The sequence below is a fragment of the Zingiber officinale genome, chromosome 3A (assembly GCF_018446385.1).
Source record: "Zingiber officinale cultivar Zhangliang chromosome 3A, Zo_v1.1, whole genome shotgun sequence".
Lineage (NCBI taxonomy): Eukaryota > Viridiplantae > Streptophyta > Magnoliopsida > Zingiberales > Zingiberaceae > Zingiber > Zingiber officinale.
This window is the reverse complement of record NC_055990.1, coordinates 142,735,825-142,755,788: the sequence shown is the minus strand read 5'-3', so window position 1 is coordinate 142,755,788 and position 19,964 is coordinate 142,735,825. Positions and strand designations below refer to the sequence as shown.

General features: G+C 34.2%; 1 protein-coding gene and 1 pseudogene across 3 annotated transcripts; one reads left to right on the top strand and one right to left on the bottom strand.

The window, feature by feature from the left end:
* Nucleotides 1–833: 833 nt before the first annotated feature.
* LOC122050725 lies at nt 834–5,988 on the bottom strand (annotated as a pseudogene).
* Nucleotides 5,989–6,045: 57 nt separating this feature from the next.
* On the top strand, nt 6,046–19,085 carry LOC122052607 (folylpolyglutamate synthase-like). Of its 3 annotated transcripts, XM_042614211.1 has the most exons (14): nt 6,052–6,179; nt 8,991–9,051; nt 12,488–12,524; nt 12,601–12,684; nt 12,932–12,988; nt 13,408–13,468; nt 14,902–14,948; nt 15,092–15,169; nt 15,380–15,535; nt 15,849–16,133; nt 16,237–16,315; nt 17,073–17,225; nt 18,331–18,527; nt 18,811–19,085. In XM_042614211.1, the coding sequence occupies exons 3-14, from the start codon at nt 12,522–12,524 to the stop codon at nt 18,868–18,870; spliced, it is 1,260 nt and encodes a 419-aa protein (XP_042470145.1). In that variant the 5' UTR covers nt 6,052–6,179; nt 8,991–9,051; nt 12,488–12,521; the 3' UTR covers nt 18,871–19,085. The 3 variants fall into 3 exon arrangements, with proteins under 3 accessions (XP_042470143.1, XP_042470144.1, XP_042470145.1); XM_042614209.1 differs by lacking the exon at nt 12,488–12,524 and having other exon boundaries at nt 6,046–6,179; XM_042614210.1 differs by lacking the exon at nt 12,488–12,524 and having other exon boundaries at nt 6,051–6,179; nt 8,996–9,051.
* The last annotated feature ends 879 nt before the right edge of the window (nt 19,086–19,964 follow it).

The following is a 19,964-nucleotide window of genomic DNA, read 5'->3' as shown; positions in this document are numbered from 1 at the left end:
AATCAATGATTGATGAAATGTTTTTAAATTCAATTATGTTTGATTTTATTGATTCTTATGTGTATTTGTCTAATGTTTTAGTATGCCAAGAGAATATTAGCATATTTAATACAATAAAATATAATGAAGATATAAAAGGAAAATAAAGATAGAAGAAATAAATAATTATCCAAATTAATATTAAATTTTAATAAACAAATCACTTATAGAAATTAATTACATCGATATATTTTTGCAATATTAGATTTTCATACCATAACAACAATCATGTATTAATGAAGTTTAAGTTTGATGCTCGGACCTTGATTCTTTATTTTTAAGATTTTATCATTATCATAAGTATTAATCATCTAAATAGATATCTTATACTCTTAAATACTTTTCTTAAAAATTTCTTTAATATTCAACCTCAATTTTCTTTTTAATATTTTTATTTCCTCATCTTTCTTTCTACTATTTTTATATCCTCGTATGCTAGGATATCCAACTTAACATCTATATATTAGAATATTCAATTTGCCATCAATATCCAACTTAACATCTTTAGTTTAAGACTTTTTTTAGTGTATTCCTAATCATAATCCAATATTAAATTTTCATAATGGTTAATATTTTGATAAATAACAGAATAAGTTGCTCTCTATTTGACATGCGACAACTGATCATTCGTCTACTCCTTGCCATTAAATGGCTAAAATGTCCACGTCCATGCACTTGTAAAAATTAAGAATCTTCTTAGATTTTTCTTTTACTCAAATAAAATCAGACTAGAAGACTCAGATGGGGTAACAAACTGCACAACATAATTTTATATACATTATCAACTATTTTCTTTACAATTTACACAGAAGATACATTTCTATAGAAAATCTTTTTTTTCTCTTTTTTTTTTTTCCTTTTTTTTTTTATCTATTTGCTGATAAATATGTTGCAGCAAGGAGTGCAGCTCCAATTCCTGATCCATCCACACACCTCAGCAGCACATACCTGGCTACCTCCTCCCCTAGAATCTCCCCCACGGCTTCATTCAAGTACTCCCTGAAGATGGAGTACTTGGTGTAGAGGCCGCCTTCGACCGCCACCACTGTTCTCCTTGGCTTGCCCTTGGTTCTTCCGCTTGCAACCCCACCGCTGCCATCACGTCCTAGCTTCTTCAATATGCCTACTATGCCTGCTGCAGCTAAGCGGGCAGCTCGTCTTGTGACGATATCGCACACATGAACGATAAGCCGTTTTGCATTCTTGGAAACTCCATACATCTGGTGAAAGCCGCATCAGGAGAATGGATAAAGATGTGAATAATAATGGCCTATATGGGTTTGAAAGGGAACTATCGAGTATGATGGTTTATCCTACTGGGGGGAAAAAAAATTAAGTGCGATGGTGTCTACCTTCAGATGTTCTTCCAGAATCCTTCCGACTTCTCTCAAGTCGGGTGAATCATCCTCATGCATCGCGGCCACTAGAGGCGTCCTGAAAGGAGCAAGTGTATCAGAGGATAATATTGGTATACAAAACTAATATGCAAAATCCAGTACGTAATCATAAGAAACAAGCAAGATTTTTAAGTCACTGATTAAGGATTCAAGCAAGAAGTGTATGGCAAAAAATTAATGAAAGCGTTTTTTTTCTAAATCATCAAAGAGCTCATTTTTCTAAAAACGTCAAAAGGACACTTTACATGAGCATTTTTTTCTAAAATATTAAAAGGACAATTCATCTGCCATGAAATGTAGATGAAATGTTCTACCATAAATGTCTTCAAATTCTCAAATTCATCTACCCACAAAATTTTTTATTAATCCAACCCTATCATAAAAATCATACTATTAGTCATTCACCCAAAATAATAACTCAAATGATGTAACTTTAACTAATAACTCATAATAAAATCCAGCTTTTATCACTCTAATTGCTAGTCCTCTTCCTCTTAATGTTCCCCGACTTTCCCCTCCTAGGCACGATCATTTAACTTTCCTAGTAATGCGGGCAGTCAACTCCACCACCTCAAGCGTCACCATTGAGATTCAAAATCTCCTTCCTCCCCATGTAACGAAACCACTCGAAGCCCAACCTAAGGTAGGTAAGCTTAATTTGGAGCTTCTCATTATTACTCTCACAGATGAAGCCACTCACTCGACCTTATTTTTCTTAATGGTACCTATGTCATGTCAACAACAGGCCTACAAAGTCCAATTAATTGAGAAAATAACAAAAAAAAGTTAAAAAAAATAAAATCATACCAGAAAGATCCCCCTATTACTAGATAAACTTTGATGAATGGTTTAAGAATTCAGGTGTTAGAATGTTATGGACCGTGAGCAAGCCAAAATTCTCCTTACAACCATAGGTCGTAAAGGCCGTAAAAACAAGAAAACAAAGAATGATTTTGCCGATCAGCCCGTAAATCATCCCATTACGCAATCCATATCCAAGGGTCAAAACAAAAAATCTGAGAGTATAATCTAACTTTTCTGGCTAAGAAACTGATAACTAAGAGCAATTCACATTATATCCGAAGAAGTAATGCACCAGAACAAATCCACACTGCACAGGGTAAATATCAAGGAAACATAAAAGAAAGTAACTAAAGATCCATTAAAGAGATGTCAAACAACTGCCATGATGGATAATGATAGATAAAAAACAACAATCAAAGAATCGATACTTAGTTTTTTGCTAGCATCACTAAAATGCTTGTCAGATAGAATTCAGTACACAAAAGTTGAAGGGGCAATCCCCAACAGTTTCAACAATCTCATACCTTAAGACAAAGGGCGCTGATAAACTTTGTGCAGCATCTGAAAAAATTTCGGACTCCTCTGCAATCCTGTGAAGCACTCTTCTAACAATTTCGCCCAAGTACATCCCCGAGATCATTTTCTCAAAACCCTATATCACAAAAACAATATCAAATGCTTCTCAGTCAAGTTCAAAGTGTACATACATGATAAAGCACAAAATCTTGCCTGGTCATTGGGATTAGAGCTCTCATTATCAAGAGAGATGTCATAGGAGAAGTTTTGGTAGATGTGATGACCAAAAATTTCCCCACTCCATGTTGACAACCTAGTCAATGCAATATTTTTGAAATAAAGATTTATAATCAGATTTGACATTGTGGCGTGCAGCATAAGAAAATAAGCTCAAAATGTCATGATTTGAATAAACCAATGAAAGATACCATGACACCAGAGTTTGTTAGAAGGCCTTGACACTTAATGATTGCATCAGTCCTTTCAAGATAGCAAGCATTGGTTCCTGTTCCGATTATCACTGCAGCGACAGTGTCCTCATCTGCATAATGGCAGAGAGCTGGTGTGCCAACAGTGTCATTCACCTGCTTAGACCGAAGTACGATTGTTTCAAATTGCTTGAATAGAAGAGCTTGACTGCTCCACTGTAAAGATAAAGGAAATGAACAAGACAAACCAATAAGATATGACTCCTTAGTTATGTTGATAACAAAATAACTAACACAGCAAGTTACAAAACATATAACAAATGTAATTTTATGATCTTCCATAAACATAATCTTTCTGAATTTGATATAAAATTGATAATGTTGCCCATCAAGCTATTATAAGTGAAGTCTGTATCATACATACATACATACATACATACATGCATGCATGCATGTATATATTGGAGATATATTTGTGGACTTAAAATTGTGGATATCAAATTCGAGGTAACAGCATAAATTCCAAGTCACATATAAAATTGATAAAAATTCTAAGTTAAGAATCGCTCTTAACAGCAAAAATTGAATATCAGATGATTCAATTTAATCCTGAAATTCAAATTCAGAACTTACATAACATTAACTACAATTCTAATGACTCTGGGACACTCCATCTCAATTTAGAACATAATAATTATCTACATCCGAACTTGTACGCAAAATAGACATTTCAATTTACAAAATGTATAAATAGTCATCTTGCCTGTCCTAATAAATTACATTCTGCTGTCCATAGGCAAACCGAAAAGACTGTTTGAAGATAGTGGGAAAAAAGATCAAATAGTTTTCATGCTACAACATAAAGCTAGCTAGGGAGACTAACAGACTCTGTGCAAGTCATAAGAATTGAATATATGGTGTGATTTATTGATTAGAAAGGGCAGATGATTTATCTCTCTTCATTTCATCCCACTAATATGATGATGCAATTGGAGAGGGAGTGACATGGTTTCGCTTCCATTTAACCAACCCATGTGCTGAGTGAGGATTTTAGAAAGTCAGTTACCCTGCCAACATAAAATGGTAACTTACAACCTCACAGCATCTAAAAACAAATGTTGCAGCAAGTTACATACACGATGAATATTTGAACACTCTTAATAAGATATGTCCATCGTAAGGACAATGTTTATTCTACATGAAGGAACATACATGTAAACTCTTCTGAGAATTTTGGTGTAAGGCAAATACAACATCAGGAGATTATATGCACACATTCTTTTATTTATTAACTCAAAGAATGCATTGAAATGAATATGGATATATCTACTATCAAAAGCAACTCCAGTTTATCTAGTCTTTGAAATATTTACAAAAATGAGTTTTATGAATTGTAATATATTGGCTACAATTGTACATACAATCCAGTAAATATTCAAGCTGGGAACAAGAAGGTTAAGAATATACCAATGCTGCAACGTGCATGTTCAGCCCAACTTTTAACATGGCTTCATTTAAACATTGTGCAACATCCCTTCCAACCTAAACCCAGAGTTAATCTTAGTTTAGCCAAATCACAAAATTTTTGACTGCATTCTACCAATCAAGAACTTCTCAGTCCGTTTAAAATTTGTAATCATACCAGATATGGACAATGATGTACCATTCCTTAAGCACCTATACTCACTAAGTGTAACTATCACATCTAATTAGCAATAACACTTTACATTTGGTAAAAGAGTAGTTTTCCTGCATTACAGAAACAGAAACATGAAATCATGCATTGAAGGAAATAGTGAGCAGGAAGTTACTTCAGATGCACAATGAAATAAAAAACAGACTGAATAACCATAATATACAAGCAAACAATACAATCTTAATACACTTGGACAAATGATCACAGCAACTGAAAATTTGGGGGGGTTCTTAATTATCACAGATGCATGATAAAATCTAGAAAGTGACGAGGACAAAGCAGAGAATCTGGTTCTGCCAAGATTGGGTATAGGAGTAGTCAATGTGTGTAGGCTTACCCTTGAATAGAAAAGTTGTTTGCTTGACTTGAACCTTGGTCTTCTAAGTTGCAATGGTCAACCTTACTATTGCACCAACTCGCCCTTTGGAAAATAGCAAGGCTTACTGTGAATTTAAGTCGAGTGTTAACAATATTTGAATTTTTAGAACTTGCCTCTTTAAAACCTCAAACTAAACATTATTCTGCTTCTCTGTTATTATTCATGGATGCATGTACCTTAACTCCAAGGAGAAACACTATCTATAGCAATTTCCACATTGTGTTGAGCATCTAATATCATTATCTAACAAGACACTTGTTCATCTTTAGATTTACTTTAACACAGAAAGAAGTATACTTGAAAACAAATAAATAGCCTAATCACAAGAATTTGGTGACAACAATGAGACATTAATAAGTTCAGAAAAACTTACATCATCTTTGACGGAGAACCCTTTAGTCCACTTAATAAGAAGACCAGAAGAAACAGACAATTGTTTCACAGGGAAAGAAAATGTAAACCCAAGATCTTTTGTATTATCTGAAATTTGATCAACACCATTTTCTTCTCTTTGGACAAATTTCTTTAATGTCAAAGCAACAAAATTGAACAGTTCCTGCACACATAATATGATCAAGTGACCGAAAAAATAGCTAAAGCACAAAAAAAAGGACTAGTAAAGAGTAATATGATGTTTCCTTTATCTTTTCAAGATATGTTACCATGTCATAGCATCCTAATAAAATTGTTTAATTTGTATTTCCTGTTACTCAACAAGTTGCTTATCATCTCTTGTAAGTATGTTTAACTTGATTGATTTTTCAATGAAATGGTACAAGTTGTTCTTTTCTTATTGATTGAAAATTCCAGGGCTCAACTTGCACATTTTCTGAAGCTATTTTACGCGAATGTGGTTTTCGAACAGGACTTTTCACATCTCCTCATCTTATGGATGTGAGAGAAAGATTTCGAATTAATGGGTAAATGGACTCACATATTGTTTTGATCTTTCTTTTTATTGTAATTGGAGGGGGATGCCCCTGCCAAATATATTTATTAGGTAGTATCTTTATCTTCATGATTGCATATTAAGAGATGGAAATATTTCTAGTGATATAAACTTGGACAGAGTTATAGAAGGATAAAATCCATGTAGCTGGTTCCAAATAGATGGGACTGATAATGGCTTGTTGAAGTTGTTCAATAAGTGGAATGTTAACAAACCACACAAAGGAAAATAAAAAAAGGTTATCAAAGGATAAACAATCATAAATTGTTCCATCCCTGAGCAGTTTTGATAAGCTGTCAACATAATGGATCTATTCCTCTAAGATTGTTGAAGATCAATTTTCTCTTGCACTATTTTTTCGATGATCATCCTAGGATGGGTTGGAGCACAAGTAGTGTTGTGAGACTGTTACCTATCATAAAAGGAAGAAATAGGAATAAGAGTAGATGGGTACTATCATTGTGATTCAGTGTAAAAGAATTAGGGAGAAAAAGCTAGGGAGGCTTTCTCAATACTTAAATAAGTGATTAAAACCAGTTGATTAAACTTAAGCTACAAGAAATAAGGTTGTCAGATTTTTCTTCTTGTAATTAATCATTTTAAGGAATTTTTAAATTGTCAATCATATCTAACTATGAAGGTTTAGGAAAGAAATTGTAAAATAAGCTAATATAGATTCATACCATACACGGAATGATTTTCATGTCCTCAAATATGTAAAATAAATGTAATATTATGTCTTATTGCATAATAAATGATAAATGGAGCATGATATTCATTCTGAAAAAGATGACTATAGCACATTTACTAAAATTTATTAAATATTTTTATTTCATTTTCTTAAGAAATGAAAAAATCTGCAATCAATCATTTCATGGTTGGCTACTTATAGGAAAAAGTCACCATTGAGTTCCTTCTCATCATCAAGCATGAGTCTTAATGGGTGACACAATTAAAGAGAGGAAGAGGGAGATGAAGATAATGCTAAATTAACAGAGAAGGCAATTTTGCCATGACAAGAATTCTTCATAGTCACTATCGACTTTCCCCAATCATTGACTTTGATTCTACATGAGACAAGATTTCTTCTTTTAGTTGAATGCTCTTGACTCTTGGTTACATCTTCCTCACTGATTCAGCAGTTACATCTTCTTCGCATAATTAAATTTGTTATGCATCATTGTAGAGATGCCATCTTCTCCTATTCCTTTTGGATCGTGTTACAAAAGATTCATGGGTTCTTTCTCCTTTTATAATGTCTTGGGTTTAATTTACATTTCATTATGTTCAATTTAATGGGTTAGGTTTAATTGTAACAAACAAGATTGTCAACATATCGGGAATGATTTTGGTAAACTTTTGAATCGTGAATTCAGATTGAAAAATAAATGTTCTATTTAACAACATAATATTATAGGTAAAGTAAATTGATATTGATTCATGATAAAGATATACAGGTTAATATCTTATATTGTTTACAAATTATTATTTATTTCCCTTTACCAAGAATTGAAATGGAGGAATAGGAGATGCTATCATAAAATACTTTTGAAATAGAAAGATCATTGCCTCCACTATTAATTTTAATATATATCTTAATAATATATTAACACAATTGTGAGAGAAAGGCATAGACGACAACTATGCTATAAAAGAGAGGAATGAGAGATGATTTTGACAAGACATAACTTTTAAGTCAATTGATTTCACATTCATTGTCATTTTGTATCGATATGATGGGAAATGAATTTCTGACATACATTTTTTAGGACTATAAAATAAGATTTTTGTCAAATTGTATTGACTCATATCATCACCTTTCTTTTAAATTTTGATGTATATGTATGATAAGTATTTCACATCTTTGTGTATATCCCATGATCATATCCCGAACATTTCTTAGTCCATTCCTTTTATCACAGTTCTTTTAAATTTTGGTGATATGAATTTTGAGTTATTAGGCGATGTGAGACTATAACAAATACATACATTAATAGAGGAAGAGGGGTACCAAAGAAGACTCGAGTTTTAATAGGGGATTGAGTCTAATGTCATAGGAGGATCCATATAGCGGACCCCACTTGGTGGGATAAAGGCTTGGTTGTTGTTATGGTTGTTGTATGATTTTGAGTTATATTATTTCTCATAACCATGATTATATCCCTAACAGTTCCATCCACCAATGTGGGCAAGGGCATCCATTTGGACTAACTAAAGTTTACTATGACTAGGACAGTGGTTTCAAAGATGGCAGGCTGTGTAATCCTCTAGATGCAAAAAAGCAGCTGGCTCCAATACCACTTCATGTAGAATAAAAAAGTGGAAGTTAGGAGAGAGAGAGAGGGATGGACGAGAAGGATGAGAGGAATTCAGTTTATATATTAAGATAGCATAGTATAAGTCTATAAGACACGGTATGTGGCCTTTAGGTGCATAGGCCTCAGACCCCAGCTGTTCAAAAAGGCAACTACCTGCAAAAAAACCATTACTTCGTATTAAATCAACAACTAAGATAATCCTGTTAGTAAAAAACTACTACACTTGTACTACATCACCAGAGGAGTATCCTTTTATATTACCAGACAGTAGGATCAAACAGAGGACCTTCTGCTTCACAAGAAGTTTGATCGAAAGATTGCAATCCAAAAGTTCCGACCTATATATATATATGCTTATAAATATAGCATTCTCAATTTTGCCTCAACGATTACCACTTTCTTTTAATAATTACGCTTAATACAGATTGTTGTTGTTATATTGGGACTTATAGGTAACTATGCAGGTTAGACATCTCAGAAGATAAATTTTTGTATTACTTCTGGGATTGTTGGAACATATTGAAGGTATGTTTATATTATTTTTATTTTGAAAAATAATGTTCATGTCTTCTTCATTTATTGTTAGATTACTGTATTATTCAAGGATCAGAAGGAATGTGTTATTAACCCAGCAAAGAATCTTGATACTTGAAAAGTATTTTTTTAAAGAGATAAATATGATAAATGATTCTGAAATGGTCAGATTGGAAGCTGTTTCACAAGATCTTACAATGTGATTCCCTCCTAATATAGAATTTGGGAAATGTGTTCTGACAGCCTTACAACAAATCTTGTTAGGACTTTTGCGTCCGGCTAGAGGGAGGTGAATAGCCTTTCTTTGATTTCTACCTGCAAATTTTTAGCGGAAGCAAAACCAATGGAAATGAAATAACGAAGAAATGAGAAGGCAATGCTAACTCGATTTACTTGGTCTCTACCTCCTTGAGGTGAATAATCCAAGGCACACACATACAATCAAGTTTCACTATGATCTTCTCCTTCTCAAATCAAGTACGAAGGTGAGACACCTTTACAAGATGATCTCTTCCTCTTACAAGATGAAGGATGAGCTTAGGAGGAAGAGATTAGAGTTGTGTAAGCTTGGAGATCACTTGGAGAGTTTAACAACGTTTTTGCATCAATAGATATATTTTCTCCAAGCTCTCAAGCTTTTTATATTTGAGGCTGAAAACCTCGATCACTAGTCGACTGATGTATGCATCAGTCAACTAGTAGCAAGTAACAACTACTATTCTTTACGAAATTTTCGGGAATTCGGCGTGTCATCAGTCCAACGACATTATACCAGTTGATTGGTACTTGCATCAGTCGACTGGTAGTCAGCCGCAACTCTCTGTTCGTTTTAGGATCAAGTATCAGTTGATTGGTGTGAGTACCAGTCGACTGATACCTCTTAATGTGAGAGTGCATACCTTCAAGCATGATCTTTCATACTTGAAACAACCCCTTAGCTTAGACTTATACCTTCAAGCTGTTCGGTCCCGCAGGTCGACATGGTTTTGGTCTTCCTTTGTTAGCCCACATTGGATTGTGTTGAGGGCCTTGAAGTCAATTTGGGCCTTTTTCTTCATCTCCAAATTCCAATTTTCTTGGTCCATTGGAATTCCGGTGCTGTGGTCGACTGGAGTCTTGTATCTTTTGGTGACGCTGAACCATTGGTCGAAGTCTATCTTCAGGTGCACCTCCATCCGTTTTTTCTTGTACGGGAAATCGTCACCGTTAAAGAGGGGAGGATGAACGGTGTTTTATCCCTCGTTTTGGGCCATGAACCTTGCACACAAAAGAGGAAAAAGAAAAGAAATCCCAAGACTAGGTTTTGGATTAGCAGTGTAGGAGAAAAATAAAGGTATTAAGGCTCGATTGGTGTTGCACCAAATCAGAGTAGTTTGCAACAAAAAATTTATCCAAAGAGGTAATTATACCAATTTGGATTTTATCGAAAAGCTAAAAAAAAACGAAAAACAAGTATTAAAAGCAAACAAGATCACCCCCTTGCCTGATTAGTGGTTGTACTAAATCAGAGCGGTACCTGCTCTGATACCACTTGTTGGATCGAGTCACACATGAAAGGGGGGTGAATCACGTGGTTTTGAAAAACTCGTTCTTTTCGATTTTGAAAAGTAAAGTATATGCAGCGGAAGACACAAAAAAAAAACACAAGTAAGAACTCAGAATCAAACACGGTCGGTTTACTTGCTTTGGAGCCTTCGACGACTCCTACTCCAAGACTCAGGTCTCACTGACCTATCGATGGGTAATTCACTAAAATACCTCTTCCGGAACCGCCAGAAGAGGAAATCGAGTACAGAGAAAGTCGGAACAAGTGTAATACACTACACTTGTCCTTTTGCAAAACTTAAGTATAGAATTTAAAGTTACTAAACACTTTTTCCGAAGTTGGTTGGCTCGAGCTCGGTGTTTGGGCGGCTTCTTAGCAGTAGATGAGCATGGCAGCGTTGCAGCAGAGTTGTAGCAGGAAGCCGGAGCGTTCGGAAGTCCAATCGGAAGCGCAGATGATCATATGAGTGTTATATCTTGAAGCTTGGTCGAGTCCCCCTTATAAAGGGTGTGGAAGGCGCATTCCATACCCATTGAAGGCGCCTTCAATGTGACAAACTCTATCCCGACTTCGCCGTGCCTTATCTGCGACGAGGTCCAAAATTTATCTCGCGGAAGGCGCCTTCAAAGCACTAAAGGCGCCTTCTATGAACAGTTCCAAGACGCCTTCAGTGATTGAAGGTGCCTTCAATAATTTGTGTTAGTCCAATAAACTAAATAATAACCTGCAAGACAAGTGCTGACACAATAATACTGAGTAGTAATTAGACCTTGTCTCCCCGAGATCAGGATCTAGTCAAGGTCTCAGTTTAGGGATCCGAAATGGTCCTAAACTAGACCAACGCTTATTGTCCCTTAACTGGGACACATCCTCACCGACTCACTCTTCTCTAGTGACTTACCTTACCAACTTGCAATCGGTTTCACTAGACTCTTGACCTACCAGGTCTTCATGCCAATTGTCAGGTCTGCAGACCCAAGTGGACTTCTGCCGGTTGTCCAACGAACTTCCTGCCAGATATCAGGTCAGCCTGTTGACCTATCTAGACTTTGCACCAGCTATTCGGTCTCGTAGACCTAACTAGATTTCAGCACGGTGTCAGGTTCTCAATTCCTACACCGGGGAAAGTAGTTAGACAAACAACACATCTAATTTTAACCTATTGTCATACATCAAAACTAGATTATTAGTACAACCTACACCAACACAAGCATCTTCCATCACCTTGCGTCCTTAAGATACTTCCGAGCCCACGACTCCTCATCCTTGCGCTTGCCTTAGTGCTTCCTTGACTCCGTCATGTTAAGTCTTCTTTTGCCAAGAGACCCCTGGACTTCACCAAGAGCCACACTCTGTGACTTCATTGCCAAGACTATCTTCTTGGACTTTCCTTGCCATACCTGTGCTTTCCTTTGTACCTGCTTTCTCAACATTTATGTTAGATCACCAACATTGTCTAACTTAAACTTATTTAACCAAACATCAAAAGTAAATAATATCTGGAGCAAGATTGCACTAACAAATCTGTCCAATACCTATCTACTTTTCAGTTTTGGGTGCCATGAATTGTTGATACAACCTCTATATACGTAAGGGCATCTTCATTCATTCAGTTTTATACACATCAAAGGAATTTCTGGGTGTGATGTAGAGGTCACAAGAAAGAAAGCTTCAAAGGGTAGAAACACAAATGCATTGAATATTTATATTCATGGATAAAAAATTAATTCTCAACATTTTCTTGATGGTGGAACCTTGTGGGTGCGATGTAGAATCATACAAAAGTGAGAATCTTTCTTATCATATATGATCATTTAACTTATCATATATTATCCTGAGAATAGTTACATAGACTGCTGATCCTGTACTTTTGACTCAAAGGACCATTATTTGAGATGGATATTTCGTCATCCTTATGGTAAATGGAAATCATGTATACAACTACTGAATTGAATCAGTAAAAGATGCTTATCAAAGGTTATTTTTTTTTGTAGGAGAATGTAGATCAGAATTTGCCTATGCCTCCATTATTTCAGTTCTTGACAGTGCTGGCATTTAAGATATTTGTCTCAGAAAAGGTCAGCATGTTTCATTTCCTTTTGGGCTAACTATGCACAAGATAGATTAATCTTACATAGGCAATAAGATTATTATATTTTCCAATCTTTTCAAGAAAAAAATTACTTCTTCCAACTGTTTGGTAATTGTTAGTAAACATGTCCTTCAGTGAGCAATATGTATTACATGACTGGATAGAATATTTCATTTTTTTATACAATAATTTACTTCTTTTCTTCATTTATTTCTGAACCTGTTGGAGTGCAGGTTGATGTTGCAGTTATTGAAGTAGGGCTTGGGGGAAGATTAGACTCCACAAACGTGGTATTTTTCCATATTATTTTTGTTATTTTTGTTTAATCATACCCTTTGCATATTCATCTTGCAAGACTTTTATTCCTGACCTTTAATGTTTATATAAGCTTGACCTGTACGGCTGTACATTATGATTTCTGTGACAGTTAAAACTTCAATTTTCACGTGATTAGAATTAGTTGAGAAACAAATAATATATTTAGTATTAAGTTAGGATTTCTTGGAAATTTTATTACGAGAATAATGTTCACTTTGACAGGCATTAAACATATTTCTCCATTTACTTGTGAAGTTTTTCTATGAACATTTGCTAATGATCCCCTGGAATACTTTCTTAATATGATACTACATCAACCTTAATTTCTGTTCATGGACATTTTAAACTTCTCATCTATTCTGAACATTGAGCTACTTAACTATAATTTTAGGTTCAGGAGCCTGTTGTCTGCGGAATAACCTCAATTGGAATGGATCACATGGAGATCTTAGGTACATTTTTATCTCACACGAAGCATTTTCGTTGCTAGCTCATTGGTACATGCATCCTTATGCATCCTTGAGAGAAGTTTATTTGTCTTGATTTTGTAATTAACTCTATATTGTCAATACACTAAAAAAAGGATTTCTTAAAGACAAATTTAGTCAAAAATGATAAATGCTTTTGGATTCATGTCCATCCAAGAAGAATGGGAACTGATGGGATAGTTGCCATCACTATGTACAGGGGTTATATTGATTGATATGTCAAAATTGGCTAGTTTATTCAGGATAAATTGTCTGTATCATTAAATATGTTCTCATTTGTCAGTCCATTGTTGTCATATCAGTCATCATGTTTGGCACAAGATAACTTGCTATGACCAGAACAAGGAAAAGTCATGTCACCAACATCTATTTTCTTACAGTTAGCTAAGTGGGAACTCAAAAGAACCCATCCTTTGGTGTACTGAGGTGTTGGAAGTCTTGCTTGCTGGTCAGCCAGCAGAATGGATTGTACCCATGCCAACCAACACGGCTTGGGATTTGATACGCTAGTTTTGACTCATCTGCTTGGTTCAATTATATCATTCGGAAAAACTTGTGTTGTGCCTGAAAACAAAATTGAAATACCATGTTGCTTTTTAAGTACATGATATGTGTCATTTCAAAAAATTTGGTTTGGTTCTCACCTTTTCAGTTTGACTGATACACACATGTCGTATTGACAATTGGTAAGGATTTGTCCATGACGACTCAATTAGTCCAATGCCACATTCTTTCTGTTCCCTTTTGATTCTAAAGATTAGGTTTGACGTGTGGGAACATTTAGAAACTCAGTTTTCTGTATTCAGATCCCCTCGCCTTAGTTTCTTGCTCAGTCTCTTTGTTGGTTTTTACCAACAAATCAATTTATTTTTGCTGATTCTAGTTTTAAGACAATTTAGTGCATTTCTGACAAAATCTGTGGATTCATGGTGGGTGGACACTCATGACTCTAATGACCACAAATATCCCTCATATCTTTTTTTTTCAATATTGGTATCTATGACTAAAACAAATTCAATGGGTACTGAAAAGCAACCAAGTGATTACTGAAGCAAATTCAACAGATGTATGTTAGTCACCAAAATTGTTTTGGACAGTTTGTTCACCTACTGATGAACTCATTTATCATGACATGAATCTTCTATATTTTTGTGCCATCAATGCTACAATCAATATAAACCATTGTTGAGTTTCTTATGTTTTTCATTGTTTTGTTGGAAGTTTTTCTTTTCCTATTATCAGGGATCTAATTGTAAATATTACCTCATTGTAAATATCAAATATCAAAGGTCCTAAGTCTAATTTTACATTGATGAATAATGAAAATAGATATAAGGGGGCCATGGAGCCATCATGGGAATCTAACCCTAATAATCTTCTCCATTACTCCTATGTAGGTGATACAATTGGGAAAATTGCTACTTCAAAATCTGGGATATTCAAGGTAACAGTTCGTCTATTTACTATATGAAATTGGTCAAAGGATAGTATTTTCAAATAGATTATAATATTCACCAGTTGTGCACTTATAATTCTATTACATTTATCTTTTCAAGAGTTTGCTAAAACATTATCTTCCACATGAAGCCCAATGTTCCTGCATTCACAGTACTTCAACATCCGGATGCAAAGTTAGCACTTGAGGAAAGGGCAAGTGAGTTGATGGTAATTTTCAGACATAATTCATTTGGAAAATCATACTCAATTGAAAAGTGTAAAAATTCTAGGCTGAAGCAAATGTTATCAGATTAAAGTCACATGATTGTAGTAAATCTTTACGTCTTATTGCATCAGAGAGCAGTGTGCAGTTTTGTTTCCATTTGTGTCTATACATTTTCCATGGAGAAAAGACTGATCTAGCGCTCATCGGTACAGATTCCTCTAACAATTGTTCCACCCCTTCATCCAAAAATGATGAGAGGATTAACACTTGGATTAGCTGGAGATCACCAATTCATAAATGCTGGTCTTGCTGTAGCACTATGCATAAATTGGCTTCAGAGAACCGGGCATGGAGAACTTGTTCCTCAGGTGAGCTCAATTAGTGAATTATGAGTAGTAAAATTTGATATCCATTACATATCTGAGTTCTGTTGCCAACACATCGGAAAGGATTCAGCAGATGAATACTCTGATGTGATATATTTTTCTCATCAGGAGAAAAAAAAAATTCCATGAGGAATGGTCTTTGCTGTGGTCATTGACATGGTTCATGTTGATTTCTTAAAGTATATTGGCAAGATCGAATTCTACACCTTGAGAATCAATTATGTTTCAGATATTATTGTGATTTTGCTGATAAGATATAGAAATCTGTTGGATGGTTTATCAAATTTTTCACTAGGGTTACCCAATAGAAGAACTGCCAGAAGCATTTCTCAGAGGTCTTTCCACTACTAGTCTTGGTGGACGAGCTCAAACTTTTATTGAGAAAAATCAAAATTCTGGTGATCTTGTCTTTTATTTGGATGGTGCACATAGTCCAGAAAGCATGGAAGTTTGTGCAAGGTGGTTCTCAAATACTGTCAAGGAACCCGAGCGTTCATTGACTAAAGTTATGAATGATCATGTGATTAGCAGTTTCCATAATAACAAGCATTCTAATGAATTTACGAGATCAACAATGAAGGTGAATGTCATTGATTATACATATGATAGTTATCCTCTTATTTCTATTGAGATGGATATGTTGCAAGTTTTGCATTTTGGTGCATTTGGTTCGGTTTTTGCAGGTTCTTTTGTTTAACTGCATGGAAAAGAGAGATCCTCAGCTTCTTCTTCCTCCGCTTATCAACATTTGTGCTTCAAATGGTATCAACCATGCAATGCAAGAAAAAAGGATAAATTTTCTTTTTATCAAATTTGTCTTCTTGTTATCTGAGCTGACGTTGTTCCTGTTCTTGACGCTCATAAGTTATAATCTTTGGCGGGATATTAATTTCCACTCATAAGACTTCTTTTTTTTAATATTTTTCATGGTTGGTGGTATTCACATAACATTATCGCGGATGCTAGTTGAATAACAGTCATATATTTATTGCCTTTTGTATTTTGAAGACCCATGTTGGAACTATGATATTGGTGTTAGTCCCATGTGGAGACTGGTGTCCGTCCCATTGGACCTCTTATATACTTACTGAGTTTGAATTAAGTTCTTGTGGAAATTTAGGGGAAGATTATGATATTTGTGTTAGTCCCACATCAAGAGTCATGGACTAATAAGGTTGCTTATTATCTAATGAGTCGCCAATATTAGCTTGAGCTCAGGCATTTTGGTTTGTTCATTCAATACTTACCAAAGTTAATAGGTTAGTTTTCTAATCTGAGGTAGAATATTACAGGAAACATTACCCAAAGTGTTTGTGAATATGTGTGCTTACCAAAGTTAATTGGCTTTGATAGATCATGGTCCAATCTTTGAATTATAAAATGATGTGTATATAATTGTACCATCCATAGTGTTCTTTCTATTTGATTCTTTAATGTTTGTAATCACATATTTATTTGGAAGAGTACCACTTGAGGATTTTCTCCTCATTCCTGATTCTCTTTTAACATATTGTTTCAGGTGTTCATTTCTCGAAAGTCATATTTGTACCTAGCATGTCAGTGTATCATAGAGTTGATTCTGGGTCATCCATTGTGATACCCGATTCCCCTGCAAATTTATCATGGCAGTTCATCCTTCAGAGAACATGGGAGAAACTGATCCATGAAAAAGGTGAAAGTCCACCTTTTCTTTATTTTTATTATATTTATTGTGTGAAAATTTAGCCATATGTCAATCAAACTGTGTAATCACCATTACATTTTCAGATATCAGATATAATCTAAAAACCAATCGTAAATTGATTAGATTTAACAAAGATTTGCAATCTTGGCATGATACCGACACTAGTCATCTATACATCATGCATCTTATAGTGCCAAAACTAGTATGGATTAGTACACAACTGTCTACTCAGTCACTAACATCCCTATTTATAGATCTTACCTCCAAAATTAGTGGCCGTTTATAAACTTAAGTTGAATAGAGTGTGGATTAAATGAGACCACAATTCTCTTGTTTCTTCTATATTCTTCTAATTTGAGATTGTGGTATGGTACTGATACTAATCCAGTATAAATTGTGCGTCAGTCTTCTAAGTTTTGGACAATAATTTCACATCTCCCTTGCATTTTTAGCGTCTAGTTTATCTTCAATTTCTATTGTCGTCCATTATAACATATTTTTATGCCTGAAGGGTTACTGGCAGGGAAGTCCTGAATTGTTCACACTAATCCTAGGGAATGGTAATTCAAGCAGTACAAACACAGACCATTTGGAATTATGTGGTTCACATGTTGGTCTTTGCCTGAAAAAACATCACATACCTCCGACCTCACAAGATAGTAGAGATATCGAGGCGACCATTGTGTTATTTCATTCATATTTGACTTAATCTGGATTTAATTAATATTCTCACTCTAAGGCAACATATAATCTTAAGACATCCTAATCTGACCATCTAGGTTGTCAATTTATACCTAGGGTGATACTGTATAAATAATACACTGCATGCTGGCCCGAACACTACCAGTCTGAGATGTTAAACCTTAATCACAGTTTCATCTTTTTGGTTATCCAATCAAATTACTCATATAAAGTGGAACAAGACTACAATAAACATAATTAGGTGGTCTTTTCATTTCATTTTTGGTCAAATTTTATGTTGTATGATCGTATCTTGTACAAATAATAATATGCAAGCACAGATTCTCAGATTCCATCTTGCATTGTTAATCAACGTGTCTTTATCTTGTATTGCTTTTCTACATCTTGTCAGATTTTGTCAACGGAAATGGATCCAGCAAGCAGCAACTCGATAAATCACTAGTTCATGAATTTCATACTCGAGAGGCCATGGAAAAGTGTGGTGATGTTTTAAACGATCTTTCTTGCAGCGCTGTAATACCATCCTTGCCATTGGCTATAAAATGTTTGAGAGACTACGTGAAGGAAAATCCCACGCTTTCGCTTCAGGTAAAGTCCAGCACATAGTTTTTAAAGTTCGGTTAACTGAAATAACAGAGAATGGAACAAGAATATGTATTCCATAAAAAGATTCATAGAATGGAGTAAAATGGACTATTTTCATTCCTAAGAATATCTCTTAACAGATGTAAACAATCTAAGAGATTTATGAAAAGAATATGGTGAATGCTGGAAAAGATTTGCTTAACTTATTTGAATTTGAAAACATGATTTTGTTTATTCTGAGAGAAAACATTTCTCAAATTCTTTTTTTTTCCCTTCACTTTTGCAGGTTCTTGTCACAGGTTCATTGCACCTGGTGGGTGATGTGTTGAAGCTTTTGAAAAAATGACTTGGGATACTAAAACTAAAATCCCTCCAAAACTTGCATATCTCTTTAACCTATTGAGCTTGTTTTGGTTTCTGTAATATCATTCTTCTCTTTAACCAATTGAGCTTGTTTTGGGTTCTGTAATATCATTCTTCTCTTTGACCAATTGAGCTTGTTTTGGTTACTGTAATATCATTCTTCTCTTTAACCAATTGAGTTTGTTTTGGGTTCTGTAATATCATTCTTCTCTTTGACCAATTGAGCTTGTTTTGGTTACTTTAATATCATTCTTCTCTTTATCCAATTGAGCTTGTTTTGGTTACTGTAATATCATTTTGAAGAAGGATGATTTGGGAATCTCATTACTATAAATAATTATCCAATCAACTGAAAAGAACTGTGTAATTCTTGCTCTTTGAGGTACTGTTTGTAGTTTTATACATTTTGTAATTCAATTTGAATAGTTTTGGTTTACTTCCTGGGGAGAATAAAAAAATTATGTGGTGATTTTGCAATACATGAGAATACAGTAGAAAAAATAATTTTATGTTAATCAATATCTAATATAATGTGAATGAAAAAAGGTTTTAAAGTAGCGTTTTCAGCTTGGACATTGTTATACTACAAACTTTACCATAATCTTATAATTGTTTCATCTTATTCTAAATTTAAATTTCACAAATGTTATCATTGCTTTAAATTATTTGAGAAAATATCTTGCCGTTAATGATTTTGATGAAATGTTTTTAAATTCAATTATGTTTGATTTTATTGATTCTTATGTGTACAATGGTAAGAGAATATTAGCATATTTAATACAATAAAATATAATGAAGATATAAAAGGAAAATAAAGATAGAAGAAATAAATAATTATCAAAATTAATATTAAATTTTAATAAACAAATCACTTATAGAGATTTAGTTAAATTAATTACATCGATATATTTTTGCAATATTAGATTTTCATACCATAACAACAATCATGTATTAATGAAGTTTAAGTTTGATGCTCGGACCTTGATTCTTTATTTTTAAGATTTTATCATTATCATAAGTATTAATCATCTAAATAGATATCTTATACTCTTAAATACTTTTCTTAAAAATTTCTTT